A 15,586-nucleotide genomic window follows, 5' to 3' on the forward strand; every position below is an offset into this window, starting at 1 on the left:
AGCTTGTATATAGCACGTGCTGTAAGGGTATGGGGAAAAGGCATTAACAAAAGATGCATTTGTTAATATTGTTTAAGCTTTACCAACAAAGAAAGAGAGATATTTATATTTTTCCTCTGAAATCATGATAAACTGATAGCTCTTAAAATGAGTCTTAAATAATATGAATATATTGATCAGTTTAAACAACGTTTGAGAATAAAAATTCCAAAGAACTATCAATGTGTCGTGCTTTCAAAATGTCTTCATTTAGTTAAGAGCTTTCTTAATTCCTGGAAACTGAGCCTTTTAGACATTGCTTATTTTCTGCACTGTTCATAATTATATTGACAAAGTGACAATTCACCATTTGCAGGATAAGCTTTTAATAAAAATTTACTAAAAGTTAAAAATGACTTAGTTAAACTTAAACATATAATGCAGTGGACTTCTTGTAGTTTATTGGAGATGGAATTAAAAAAAAAGATTATCTGCCATTTTCATAAAAGCATTTGAGCTGTTATCCACCACATAATTTAAAATGGGAGATCTGCATGGAGATAATACAAAGACAAAGCACACATTGTTCATAGGCTACTGACATTGTGACAACACAAAGTTAGCTGTTAATTTTCTTTACAATTCTTAAAAAAAAAATCTATTAGAATGTGAGACTGTCTTGCACAAAGTGGTGTTTTGCAACACCTTTATCTTTGTTTTCTGTTATTCAGTGGTTCAGATCTTACCTCTCTGACAGCTCATAAACACTGGGGTACCACAGGGCTCTGTTCTTGGGCCACTTCTCTTCTCCATCTACACGACATCTCTAGGATCAGTCATCCAGAAACATGGATTTTCCTACCACTGCTATGCTGATGATACCCAGTTATACCTCTCTTTTCACTCTGACGATTCCTCGCATCTCAGCCTGCCTGTCAGACATTTCACACTGGATGAAAGATCATCATCTTCAGCTTAACCTCACGAAAACAGAAATGCTAGAAGTTTCTGCCAACCTGACTCCACATCACAACTTTTCAATCCAGATGGACGGGACAACCATTACTGCATCCAAAACGGTGAAAAGCCTTGGAGTAACGATTGATGACCAACTAAACTTCTCTGACCACATTTCAAGAACTGCTCGATCTTGCAGATTCGCACTCTGTAACATCAGAAAGGTCCGACCCTTCCTATCTGAACATGCAGCTCAACTCCTTGTTCAAGCTCTTGTTCTCTCCAGACTGGACTATTGCAACTCTCTACTAGCGGGGCTCCCAGCTAACTCTATCAAACCTCTTCAGCTGCTTCAGAATGCAGCAGCAGGAGTGGTCTTTAATGAACCTAAAAGAGCACATGTCACTCCGCAACTCATGTTTGCACTGGCTGCCAGTTGCTACTCGCATCAAATTCAAAGCTCTGATGTTTGCTTACAAAGCGACTTCTGGCTTTGCTCCTTATCTGCTCTCACTTCTGCAGATCTATGTGCCCTCCAGAAACGTCGCCTCGTGGTTCCATCCCAAAGAGGGAAGAAATCACTTTCCCAAACTCTCGCGTTCAATCTGCCCAGTTGGTGGAATGAACTCCCTAACTGCATCAGAACGGTAGTCACTCGCTGTCTTCAAGAAACGACTAAAAACTCAACTATTTAGTCTCCACTTTACTTCCTAATCTGCAATTGCTTCTCTGGTTCTATGGCTAACTGTACTACAAAAAATAAAAATACTAATGTTTTGCTTTTTACACTTTACATACTTGAAACTTGCCTACAGCACTTATACATTGTTGCTCTTATAGTTGTGTAAATTGCTTCCTTGTCCTCATTTGTAAGTCGCTTTGAATAAAAGTGTCTGCTAAATGACTAAAGGTAAATGTGTTTTATTTTATTTATCCCATTTATGACTGCACTACAGTCCTTGTTTGTCGATTCAGCATTGCCTTGCCACAGTACTCTGCACTTAAAAGTCCCAATGAAATCCAAATAAGGTTTTAGATGTTAGTATCAGTGCGTTAGTCTTAAGGATATCTAAAAGTTAGTGTGCTCCAAAACAGTTAAAAAATTTGCAGAACATCAATTTGTCATTTACGCTTAAATGCAACCATTTTTTAGACATCACCTCATACTTCAGTTTTACATCAAATCTTCTAACCAATCAAATGCTCTACGGTATCTGACATGTCCCGCCCCCTTCAAGACGCTTCTCATTTGCTCTTCATTTGATTCACTTTTGAGCTTAACCACTCACCAGCTGAGCTGTAATAAAAACAAAATGGTATTGGCTGGCTTTTCTTTTAAAAGGGGGAGGAGCTATTCTGACACTTTTTTTTTAATTGTTTTAACAATACAATCATATTAACCATAACAATGAATGACATCATGTACAATAATAAACAAGTTAAATTAATAATATTCTGTCCCACCTTGTCTTCATGTTTCAGTTCAAATTACATCACGCATTTGAATAAAATTTGACATTTCACGTGAACTTTTACACACATTTATGGAAAATTATCTGGCACAATCACTCGAAATCACAGTTTAAAAAACTATACACAACCCCAAAATCAGAAAAAGTTGAAAAATCAGAACGAAAGTGATTTCTAAATTTACTTTGACTTATTTCAATGCAGACAACAGAACAGCACATTATTTAATGTGTTCCTGATTTTTTTTTAAATAAACACATATACCAATTTTGGTTCTTGCAACACATTTAAAATAAAGTTGGAACAGTAAAGCATTTACCACTTTGTAATGTTGCCATTCCTTTTCACAACCCTTAAAAAAGGTTTAGGGGCTGAAGACACCAAGTGATAAAGTGTTTCAGGTGTAATTCTGTCCCATTCTTCCTGCAAACAAGTCTTAAGGTGGACAACAGTACGGGTTTTAATTGTCACAATTAGCGCTTCAAAATGCACCACACATTCTCTATTAGAGACAGGTCAGGACTGCAGACAGGCCATTCAAGTACCTATATTCTCTCCCTCCGCAGCCAGGACTTTGTAATGTGTGCAGAATGTGGTTTTGCATTGTCTTGTTGAAATGTCCTTGGAGAAGGCGGCAGCATGTTCTCCAAAATCTCAATGTACTTTTTTTTTTTAGCATTATTGATGTCATCCCAGAAGTGCAGGTTACCTTTGCCAACATCACTGACGCAGCCCCATACCATGACACACCCTGGCTTTTGGACTTGGTGCTGGTAACTGTCGGGATGATTCTTTTTCTCTTTGGTTCGGTGCACGATGTCCAATTCTTCCAAAAATACCTGATTCATCTGACCACAGTAAACGTTTCCACTGAGTGATGGTCCATGCCACATGCCTCCCAGCTCAAAGAAGTGGACGGCGCTTCTGGACACTGTTAACACAGGGCTTTCCTTTGGCACAGTACAGTTTTAACTGGCATTTGTGGATGAAACTACATATTGTGGTACTTAAAGGTTTGCTAAAGTAGTCCTGGGCCCATGTGGTGATATTTCTGATAGGTGAATGACTATTCTTGATGCAGTCCTGAATGACAGGAGAGGGTGTATATTTAAAAATGAAATTAAGTTGGCCAGACAAAATATGAAATATATATTTTGTTCATATTGTCTGCAATGAAATACAAGTAAAAAATGTAGATATCACTATTTACTCTTTTAATTGTGTTCTATACTGTGCCAACTTTTTGTGCTTTGGAGTTGTAGATACCTGATTACCATTTACATGTTTCACTAAAATGTTGGCAGAGCCTGAGCAACAAGTGACTAAAACAGCCAGCTATGTGAAAACCTTTAAAGTGTAAAAAAAACTCACATATAAACAATGCAAAAGTGTATCACTGCACACATAATGCCACACCATGCAGAACAGATTAATAAAAAGGAGTGTAGACTAGTAAAAGTCATCATTTTTATACCATTTTTATTTTTCAGAAATGGTATACGTCAAAATAAATGATCTGCATTCAAAACAGAAACTTCCTCATTTGATGCATCATTTTAAAAACATTCCTAATTTTTGATCTTATAGCATACTTATGATATTCTAAAATAAATATTCTGTTGCTATTATTATGACTACACTGCATGACAATTTACCAGTGTCCACATGCTCACAAAAATAAATCTCACTGATATACAAGTTCATACATACAAAACATTTCTACAACTTATATTTTGGGAACGTCGCTCAGCATTCGCCAAGTGTTGTTGTGCTCTTCATGTCATGGATTCTTCTTGCTCCTTGAATTCTTTCATCCGTGCCTGTTTAAATCAAAATACAAGAGAAAGATGTTGGAGATTTGATGGGTTTTGCAAATACCTTTACAATCAGTGGCTGAGAACATCGCATTTAACTATTGTAATTTTATATTGAAGAATTAAATGTAATTTACCCACATGGTCAGGACAACCTAATGGAATTGTCTGTATGTGTTTTTTAATGTCCTTTCTCAGGGGCATAAAGGGTTTTTCAAAAATGTAATCTGGATCAAATTGGTCTAGATTTGGAAATCCCATGTTTTGCCATCCAGACTTAACTGATCTATCTTACTTTTATGAGTTTTTAAAGGAACATTGGGTTGGGTCACCGTGATCCAGTCACCAAATTTCAGGATTACCAAATCCTGTTTTACCAAAGCCTTAAATCAGTGGTTCTCAAACTGTGGTACGTGTACCACTAGTGGTACGCGGGCTTCCTTCTAGTGGTACACGGAGGAATGAAATATGTCATGTACATGCTACATATAATTCAAAATTTATTAAAAATGATGTATATAATATGCCATATATTATATATAGGCTATATTTCAGAGGTAATCTGCCAGGTTTTTTAACTGTGCAGAGTTGTAGCTGCTTTACTGGGCCAACTACGCTACTGTATTTCATTGCTGCTCATTTTGGTGGTACTTGGAAAGACAGTTTTTTTCTAAGGTGGTACTTGATGAAAAAAAGTTTGAGAACCACTGCCTTAAATGAAACCACCACCACCACCACCACCACCACCAACAACAACAACAGGTAGGCAAAATACCAGTGGCCACAAACAGCCATTGTTTGTTTTAATGGTAAGATGCAATCAATGTTTGCAATGAAAACATTTTACATCGTTTAGTTTGTTCTAATACAACTCTGCTTTGATATTTTGTTGTTGTTTACCGTATCTCATTAGATGTGACATGCTTCATATAGGTTTCAAATATGAAGGAATTTATATATCATCAGTAACCACCAAATTTGTGATGATTCACTTAAAAAATAAAACTTCAAAAAATTTTTTTATTTGGTTAAAAAAAATCCCCCCAAAAAACCCCCACAACTGATTCCACCCTTCTGATGGCATCAGGATAATCCTGTTTTTTTTTTTTTTTTTTTAATCAAATAGATCTCAATCTGAATTCAAAGTTTTGAATAACCCAAAGGACAGGTTCGATCCTAATCAAAAGATTGCATTAAATGGTCTTATCTTAACTCAAAATCCCTCTGTTACTTAAAAAAAAAAAACATTTCCAAGATTCAAAATCATAGATTGGATCTACTTTCGAATAACTGGACCCTGCTGGGAAAAGTGAAAAACAACTTTAAGATTAATTTGTTCAAAACCCAGTAGAAATCTGGAGTGTTTTACGTTTCTGTAAAGACCAGGGGCCTCATGTTTGAAGAAAATCATACTAAAACATTGTGTACGCACAAAGCTGTAAACGTGCAAAAAATTCAGATGTATGAAACACTGCGTACGCCGAATCCCACACATATTCTCTTTGTACATCCGAAGTAACGTGAAACTGAGCGCACATACACAAGCGCAAAACCCCTCCCTGCCTCCTCCCCCGTATGAATATGGTATTGACTCTACTTTGGCAAAACCAATTGAAAAAGCAATAGCAAAAGTAAGCAAAAATGAGAAACTTTGAACAAAATGTGAATTGGAGGTGCTCCTTTCGGAGGTAGACCGAAGAAAAGTGGTGTTATTTGCAAGTTTGTCCTCCGGAATAACAAAAGATAAAAAATATGGGAGAGTTTAGCTGACGCGGTTAACGCAGTGGCATCTGAATATCGCACTGTGAGTGAATTAAAAAAGAAATGGTCCGATGTAAAGGTGTAAAATTTTGTAGTGTCTATTTAGGCTAGTGCAAATAGCAAACCTCATTGGAATTAGCTAGTTGAGTGATTCACAACCATCATCGTTTGATTGATAGAGACAAAATAACTAAAGAGAGCAGCAAACAGCAGCGCGAGTGGCGTAGCTCGTAAAGCGTATGGCAACATGGTTTGACACATTCAATCATGAACTCGGCTCGAATCCAGCGTCTGATGAACTCATTCTTCTTCTTTCCCCCACTACATATCAGATTTTGCCTACTCTTTATCACGAGGAAGACAAGTAGGAATCATTAATAAGTTTGTGTATTATGTTAAGCGCATTTGAGCATCACATATTATTTGCACATTTATTGAATGGAAATGTTTCTGGTTCACGTATGCAAATTCATCTTCAGATGGCGCCTTTATAGCAATGTGCGTGCAGTCGATCGCTCCGAGTACATTGGGAAAACCGGCAATCGCTGCAAATTGCGCTTTACTGTTTGGCTGGTCAACTGCATGGCATGGAAACCTTATATACCTGCTAGACATGCGGATGCAATACAGCTGCCATTGCATGGCTCAAAGATACTTTGTAGAGTGCAATTTAACATAATTGCCTCTAGGAGTCGCCAATGGAAATACAACAAACACACACAGGAAATGCACGTACGCCAGACATGAAGTTGGCGTGGACGGTGGACCAACGGACATTCTCACGTTCATTTCATCATTGGTAAATCCAAACGTGAGCGTGAAATCTGGCGTACGCAAAGTTTTTGTGCGTACGCAGTGTTGATACATGAGGCCCCTGGATCCAGAGCACAAATGCAATTGAAATGTCTTGCATGCACTCACACACACAGACAAATGTGTGACTGCCACAGAGAACATTTTATAGAAAAATTCATATATGAAGGACTAATACTGAAGGCCAAAATGAACATGAAACAAGCACACACAGATGTCTCTTTTTTTCTTCTGAGTTTCTTCTGTTGAACCTGAAGGAGTAGGTTGTTTTTACATGACATCATTGGTGACGACAAACACTCATATGAAGGGCAGGAAGTGATTCTTCTACATTGAAATCACTATCAAAACATCAAAATGTTTAAGTTTTTTGTTGTTTATAATTGCTTAAATCAGCCAAAATGATAAATGCCGAACGGCTTTTACAGACTTCCAAAAGTTTTTGCTCATAAATGTGGAAAATTTCAAGAAACTAGCTTTAAAATGAAAGAAAAGGCAGCATGTATTAAACATTCATTCAATACATCTATCTGTACAAATGTTTTTTGAATGCGATAATTCATGTGACAGCACCAGTAAAGATTATAAACAGGTCTAGCTATGTGTATTATATGTTAATGTGTTATATAAAAATCAGATACAAACACCACCACACTTATACAAAACCCAGAAAAACATATGAATTCCTCTGCCATATTATTGCGGGAATTAAATCTTTGTCTTGTTTTGCAAGATTCCACATATTTACTGGTGTTTCGGCCGTAACCTTAACATCTAGAGTTGATTGTTGATGGCAAGTTGACCGAACAAAAAAGAAACGCTACTGTTGCGAGCAAAACTAGATGCTTATTATTGTGGAGCACTGTTTACCTCTCCACAAAAAATAAATAAATAAATAAAAAGATTACTATGCGTAATGACGACGTGCACCCATGCTTTTCTATGCTTTTATCAGTTTTTTTTGTGTATAAGGATGTCTGGAAGATATAACATTATCTGCATGGAAAGAAAATATAGTAATTAATAATAAATATGTTTTTAAACTACACTATAATAAAGTGTATAATGTGCACAACTCTTTGTTAATGAATGCTACAGAACACTGTAGTATAGTTAACTGATAAACTAATACTGTAATGTATAAACTGGTGCATTGTGGTGGTGTATAGTGTAGAAAACTGTTGGATAATTTGTTTATTACAACAGGGGTGTTGTACCACAGTAACTATATAGCCTAATTGCATGTGACAGTTTAATTCAAATAAACATTATAGCATTTATTATATTTTTCCATGTAATAGCTCACAGTATCTACTGCCTCGATTACAGGCAATATATTTGAGTTCAGTAGATAACTCGGCCCTCATCATGATATAAGGATCATGCCCAACATATGTGTTTGTTTTTTATTTATATCTCTTTTTGAAATATGGTATAAATCGCAAAAATAAGGACTTTGCCCTATGTTTCCCATTCAGTTTTTTACTTCCTGTCCTCCAATTTAACTTTGTGTATCACGAGAACCAGTTAATTACAAACAACTAAAGGAATGTTTGAGGATTTTAACTATATCCTATGCAATAAAAGACTAATCCTTGCATTAATAGATTGACTTTGTTTTTAACTAACTGCATAAACTTATGCTGATGTGTTTATCCTCATATAACCTTATGTGCTTAACCTTATATAATTTTGCTCCATAACAGCTGTGCCTTTTTGTGAATGATAATCGAGAAGTTAACTCCTCAGTACTTGTTATCAATGAAATGTTACATCTTTTCTTCCAGAGTGTGCTCATTTACAGGAACAATAACGGACGGGAGGGGCTCAAGCTCACTCTCTTGCAGGCTCTGTAATGTGTTTGCGTAACTTTTTCTGTGCAGAATTGCTGTTCTGCCTAACAACTGATGATTGAACTGATCTGGATGGAAGATTTTTCTTACTAAAGCGCCCCGGGGCGGGGCTAAAGAGAAATCGGCGATATATATTTGGTTGCGACGGTTAGGGAGTGTTGTGGAACGCGCACATGTAAACCTCATACTGTAAAGGGTTTATTCTGCAGCCCAGAGCGCTCTGTACGCTTTATCCATTTGATTCATTAAATTAATTTAAACTTATTTGAAGCCTCTGACCAATCTTTGAACCTGGGGGACTAGTGGAAAGTCCAACACAACCTATATACCGTATACTGAAGAACATTGGAAATAAATCAGCCACTGACTTCTATAGTATTTTTTTGTTCCTAATATGGATGTCAATAACTATGTTTACATCCAAAGATGCAGATTACATGCCAAACTGAATGCGAATAAAGCCAGATTTTCATCCAATGAGTGAGTAAATAGTGAGAATTTTTTGTTTTTGTGTGAACTATCCTTTTAATTTTGCTAAAATCATTGGTCTTACTTTTCCCAAAAATGTAATTTCAATATATTGTTCGGTCCTTCTAAAAATTAAACTATAAATTGTAAATAGACTCAACATGTTGACGTTGTGCATTCAAGTCCTACCTCAAACGTTTGCAAAACATGTTTGCAGACATCTGTCAGATTGTTCAACCCATTGCGCAGAGGTTCAGATGCTGGAACTCCATCTGCAACATTATTCATAGAGCTAATGAACACTGTTCACTGAAAATGAACATGTTCTAATCAATGTGCAGCAGCCATATTATACAAAAATTACATTTACATATCAGACAGACACTTTTAGAACAACGCTAAGTCTGAATCAGTGTTCTGGTCTAGACCAGTGGTTCTCAAACTTTTTTCATCAAGTACCACCTCAGAAAAGAATTGACTCTCCAAGTACCACCAAAATGAGCAGTTTTGAAATACAGTAGCGTAGTAGGCCCAGTAAAGCAACTACAACTCTGCACAGTTAAAAAAAAGTGGCAGATTACCTCAGAAATATAGGCTACATGTCATATATGGCATATTATATACATCATTTTTGATAAATTTTGAAATGTGTGTAGCATGTACATGACGTATTTCATTCCTCCGCGTACCACTAGAAGGAAGCCTGCGTACCACTAGTGGTACACGTACCACAGTTTGAGAACCACTGGTCTAGACAGTTAAAGCCTAGTTCTGCCTGCTTTTGAGCAAAATGCTAACTGTCAGATATCACACCTCGCGTCTGTATCCTGAAGTTGATTTTGCTTTCTGATGGGTGTGTGATGCTGTATCCACAGAATTCCACGTCCTGACTAAGGAAACAAAGTTAAGCATGAATCATGTCCAAATAATTTACCATGGCTTTCAGAAAGACATAAAACACATAGATTATCTTACCTCTTCATGATCATGTATCTGAGGGAGTTTCCAAGTGTGTGATCCTCTTCATTGAGCACAAATGTTACACAACCCTCATCTGCTCCATCCGTCCGGACCTGTTTGAAAGTAGAAGATTTGATCACAGGTCTAGTTGAGAGTTTTAGTTTGAATTAATCGAAAATCCGATTTCGATTTTGGCTTCAAACGATTATGAAAAAGCATTAATCGAGATAAACGATTATTGCATCATATACCGCCCCCTTTCCAGCTGAACACATTTGTGTAATAAACAAACGAGTTGAGGATCAAAAGACACATGAAAGAGAAACCATTAAAGAGACAGCGCACTATTCCTGCTGCCGCCTGTTTTTATCATTAATCAAACAAAACAAGAAAATCCCTCGCTGCTCTTGACCGAAGGTTTTTTCTAGCTAAAGTTTTTTTCTTACAGTGAAGATGCTTAAAGCACAGTTTGTTTCATATTTTTATTCTATTGTATTTATTTCTCTTTCCTTTGCAGGGTGGAAAATAACTGTATGTATACAGTTGAAGTCAGAATTATAAGCCCTCCTGAATATTAGCAACCCTTTTCCTCCCCAATTTCTGTTTAATGGAAGGAAGTTTTTTTAAAACTTATTTCTGAACATAATAGTTTTGATATCTCATTATTTCTAATTACTGATTTCTTTTATCTTTGCTATGATGACGTACATAATTTTTTTCTAGATATTTTTCAAAATGCAAGCATTCAGATTAAAGTGCAGTTCAAAGGCTTAATTAGGGTAATTTGGCAAGTCATTGTATAACAGTAGTTTCTTCTGCAGACAATCAAAAAATATATAGGGGCTATTATAGACTTTAAAATGGGTTTCAAAATATTTAAACCTGCTTTTATTCTAGCCAAAATAAAACAAATAAGCCTAGAAGAAAAATATTATAGGAAATACTGTTAAAATTCCTTGCTCTGTTAAACATAATTTGGGAAATATTTATTTAAAAAGAATTCTCAGGAGAGCTAATAATTTTGACTTCAACTGATAATCATTTTGAATAATCGTGATTACAATTATGACCAAAATAATCGTGATTATGATTTTTCCCAAAATCGAGCAGCCCTATATATATATATATATATATATATATATATATATATATATATATATATATATATATATATATATATAAAGCTGAAATCATTGACAACCATAGTAACGTAGGTAAAACAAATACAATAGAAGTCAATAATTACAGGTTTCTTCTTTGATGTACTAAACAGAAGAAGAAACAAAGCTCAGAATTCTTTAACTAGTCAGCTTGCCCAGAGCTGTCCAAACACCTCGTGTGTGTCAAATACAGCAATATATAACTGACAGTGTTTTATCTACGTCGAGGTAAAGTTGGATTAACATTCGCACATTTGTTCAGTCACAACGTGCGACATGCCCACTATTTATTGTTTAACATGGTACTTTTAATATTTGGTCTGAAATCACATGCAAGTATGACATCAAACCTTAACAGAGAACAAAGTTGTAACTTACTTTGATAGTCATTGGCTGCAAATATGATGTCACTACTTAGTATTAGCAAAGAATATATTTCTGTAATTATATTATTGTGATAATATTAAAAATATACATGAAACTTTGAACTGATACAAAGAAGTGAAAGCATACTGGAGGGAAAAAAAAAACATTAGAAAGCCTCATTTGGCCAAAAATTGTCAAATATTTAGGTTTTACACCAACACGTTCAAGCATACTGAATAATACAAACGAGATTATAATAATACAATGCGTAAATCAACTCGTTTACCATCTCCAGCGCGTGTTTCTGTCCAAGCTCAGCCATGCTGCGGTTGCTGTTGATCCACGCATGCGCAGTGTCGGTAATGTGGTCTGGTTGCTGACGTGTTTCGGCAGCGACAAAACAAAAATAAAAGATTTCTTGACTTAACAAGAAAACAATCGAAACATAATTTGTACGACCTTTATGTATAATCTACTAAATCTCTTAATCGCTGTTATATTTTTTATGTTGCCCTTTTCTCTATCAATTTCTTTGTCTATTATTTATATCCTCTGACCAGATAAGGTATTGTTAGGGCCAGAAAGAATCTGCGGACATTTTTTGCTTTTTCTGTGAAGAATTTTGTAAAAATCTGCGGATTTATGTGTTATGATTTTAGGAGTATCATCAATAAAAACCTTAATATATGAAATAAAAAAAATAATACAATTTTAACTTTTATTTAATGTTTACAATGCAAATCCAATTAGATTCACTTATTTAGTAAACAAAGCAAGTCTCTCATATAATTTATGTACTACAGGACAGAAAGTATTACTTTAGAAACTATTGTAAATAAATTATGAACATTTTAATATCACTATTATTACTTCACACCACACAGAAACGCCAACTGAGCCAAGGCTCGAACCAGTGACCATCTTGCTGTGAGGCGACAGCACTACCTACTGCGCCACTGCTTCGCCGCGATATTCATACTTATATTCTTAATTATGCCCTCCTTCAATCTGAGAGAAATCAGCCATATATATCGTGCTTTAGCCTCACAGCAAGAAGGTCGCTGGGTCAGTTGGCATTTCTGTGTGGAGTTTGCATGTTCTCCCTGCGTTCGTGTGGGTTTCCTCCAGGTGCTTCGGTTTCCCCCACAGTCCAAAGACATGCAGTATAGGTAAATTGGGTAGGCTAAATTGACCATAGTGAATGAGTGTGAATTAGTGTGTATGAATGTTTCCCAGAGATGGGTTGCAGCTGGAAGGACATCCACTGTGTAAAAACATATGCTAGATAATATGGCGGTTCACTCCGCTGTGGTGACCCCAGATTAATAAAGGGACCTAGCCGAAAAGAAAATGAAAGAGAAAACATTACTTTAAATCATATTAACTAATGCAGCATAACAACTTAATTTAAAGTTATTGCAATAAAAACATAAACAAATCACATTTATAACACATGGGAGTTTAATGCGGAGTACACTCAAGCAGAATCTGCTTTTGCCTTGAATTGCTCACCAAAGTCTCTGGATTGTCCGATGACAGTATGTACATTTACAGAAAATTTTATTCATTTACATAATTTTATTGAAATTTAATTTCATTTAGCTTTTAACAATAAATACAAACAAACAAACAAAAGGGTTACTTTAAATTTGAATTGACAATCTCGAAACTACCCTCGTCATCATTCTCCTCTCAGATGGGATGGCAGTTAGCCCTTAATATAGGCATGTCTGGTCTAGATAATCAGTAAAAAATATATACTTTCGTTCAGTTTTTAAGGCTTGATAATTGGTTATTGCTTGTTCTTTTAATAGTCTGTATTTATAGGGCCAATTCACATTTAACAATTTAACCAATTTGTATTTAGTCTGTTTACAAAAAAATAAAAATAAAATAATAATCCAATCTGATGTCTTAGAATATTTTTATTATTACATTTTAATGAATGTTGCAACTGTCCCTGCACTGTAAAACCCAAAAAGTTACGCTAGCTCAAACCATGTAAGAAAACCGATTGCAACAAACCATTTAAGTTGAAAAACGAATCTTAAGGAATACTGTGAACTAAATACATTTGAGTAAACAAAGCATTTTGAGCACAGTAAAACCCAATAAATGAAGATAACTCAAATATACTGAGTGCTGTAAAACCCAAGTTAAGGCAACTCAAACTGTTTGAGGAAACCGATTGCTAAAAACCAAACTAAATTGTTAAAAAGCTAATATGAGTACTGTGAACTTACTCTATTTAAGTTGAAGTAAGGAGGTATTTAATTAACTCATTACCTTCAACACTGAGTTCAAAACTCTTTTCAAATGAGTAGAAGTAACTTTCATTCAATTTTGAGTTAACTACACTCATTTCATTTGATAAAGTTGACTGTTGGGGTTTACAGTGTGTGGGTTGTTGCAACCGTCCCCCTGCTCGGGGTCAGTTGCAGTTTGACTTATTCTGTTCAAGTTTAAAATCTGCATAATCATATGTACACATATTATAGCAATGTGACTGGGTGTCCAATAGATGTGGGTTTATTGTATTAAAATGTCGGGTTTCCACAAAAAACTGTCTCTGAGAAACTGAAGGAAATGCAAAAAGAGTTGCAACTGTCCCCACTCTCCCCTATAGACAGTCAAAATTAGCCCCGGCCTTGAATGAGCTACTACTAAATCTGTCCTTACCATTTTGTCTACTTAACATAAGAGAAGTTGAGAATTTGGTTCATTGTTTTATTCCTATATGTCAATGTCACCTATGGAGATACTATCATTAGGCCTTTAAAATTCGATCCTATGGTGGAACATCTTTAGTTTAGTGTGGGCAGATCCGGGATGTAATAAAAGCTCATTTGCTTTAACAAAATTCCTGCATCTTTCCAGAAGAGGGCGCACTTAGCTAAATCATACATCCATGTTCCAAACCACTGGTGCAATGTGGGTACATTAATAGGCCAATAAAACAAGTACAGATATCTAGTTAGTTGGTTATTAAATGGTTTAATTAATAGGACATTAGTTAGAGAGAAAAACAGCCAATAATATGGTGACCTACCCAGACGCTGATACATTTGCACACAAATCCTATTCATCTTCATGTTATAGAGATAATCATAAATTTTATAGCATAAATGCTAGTGCTGTATGTGGGGTGACATTGTTGATTGCTAAACTACACAGTTGCAATACATTTTGATTTATTTTAAACAGTCAGTAAAAACAAATAAAGTAATTACCAGCAAAAGCTGTACAGAGATGTCTAACGGTATATTTAGGTTAGGTACAGAAATACAAAAATGGATTAACCAAATTAAAGGGCACCGATTATGCAAAACTCACTTTTGAATGGGGTTAAAACAGTTATTTGGCAACAGTGTGGGAATATAGCCAGTTTTTAATGTTAAACAATTATTAATTCTATTTTTATAATCACACTTGATTAAAACAGTCTGCAGAAACGCTTTGATTAACATTGGCTTATCTTCCTCTCGCTTTAACAGACTTGCCAGGAAGTTTCTAGTATATCTAGTAAGAGCTTGATTAGCTGGTTCAGTTGTGTTTGATAAGGGTTGGAGCTAAACTCTCCAATACACCGGCCCTCCAGGACCGAGTTAAAACACCCCTGCCATAGACTGTCGTTTTCAGAGACATTTCTTTCTTACAATCTCATTTGAATTTAAAGTGACAGTCACCAAACCAATCAAAGCTGAAAAGGGGCGGCTTCTTAGAGTCATAACAGATGCCCTTAAACAATTATTCTTCATAAATAGCTGTGAATTCACCCCAGCTTGTGTGACCACTTGACTTTCATTTACAGTATTAGTCCAACATGTTCAAGCTTATAGATCATAACTGAGAATAGACCTTTTGATTTAAGAAAGGGACATGATTGCATTATAATGTTGTAAACAGATGTTTTTAAAGAGTTTAATTTTAAAATAATTCCACATAAATAACATTGTACATTAAAATAAACTTCTTCACTACTTTA

At 35.5% G+C, this 15,586-nt stretch overlaps 1 protein-coding gene across 3 annotated transcripts; it reads right to left on the bottom strand.

Moving 5' to 3' along the window:
• Positions 1–3,868: 3,868 nt before the first annotated feature.
• On the bottom strand, positions 3,869–11,938 carry polr1d (RNA polymerase I and III subunit D). Of its 3 annotated transcripts, none has more exons than XM_087280400.1 (5): positions 11,888–11,938; positions 10,091–10,188; positions 9,929–10,001; positions 9,305–9,387; positions 3,869–4,226 (listed from the first exon to the last, which is right to left on the bottom strand). In XM_087280400.1, exons 1-4 carry the CDS (start codon positions 11,921–11,923, stop codon positions 9,349–9,351), a joined length of 246 nt encoding a protein of 81 aa, XP_087136526.1. In that variant the 5' UTR covers positions 11,924–11,938; the 3' UTR covers positions 3,869–4,226; positions 9,305–9,348.
• Between the last annotated feature and the right edge of the window lie 3,648 nt (positions 11,939–15,586).

This window comes from Danio rerio, chromosome 14, assembly GCF_052040795.2.
Source record: "Danio rerio strain M-AB ecotype USA chromosome 14, GRCz13ab, whole genome shotgun sequence".
NCBI classification, from domain to species: domain Eukaryota; kingdom Metazoa; phylum Chordata; class Actinopteri; order Cypriniformes; family Danionidae; genus Danio; species Danio rerio.

What these genes read in the sequence shown, in the direction of transcription:
- polr1d (XM_087280400.1), bottom strand. Translation starts at nt 11,923, where the DNA reads ATGGCTGAGCTTGGACAGAAACACGCGCTGGAGATG. An exon ending in AGAAACACGCGCTGGAGATG is followed by an intron (nt 10,189 to 11,887) that starts GTAAACGAGTTG and finishes ACTTTCAAACAG; the next exon opens with GTCCGGACGGATGGAGCAGA. An exon ending in AGATACATGATCATGAAGAG is followed by an intron (nt 10,002 to 10,090) that starts GTAAGATAATCT and finishes TTCCTTAGTCAG; the next exon opens with GACGTGGAATTCTGTGGATA.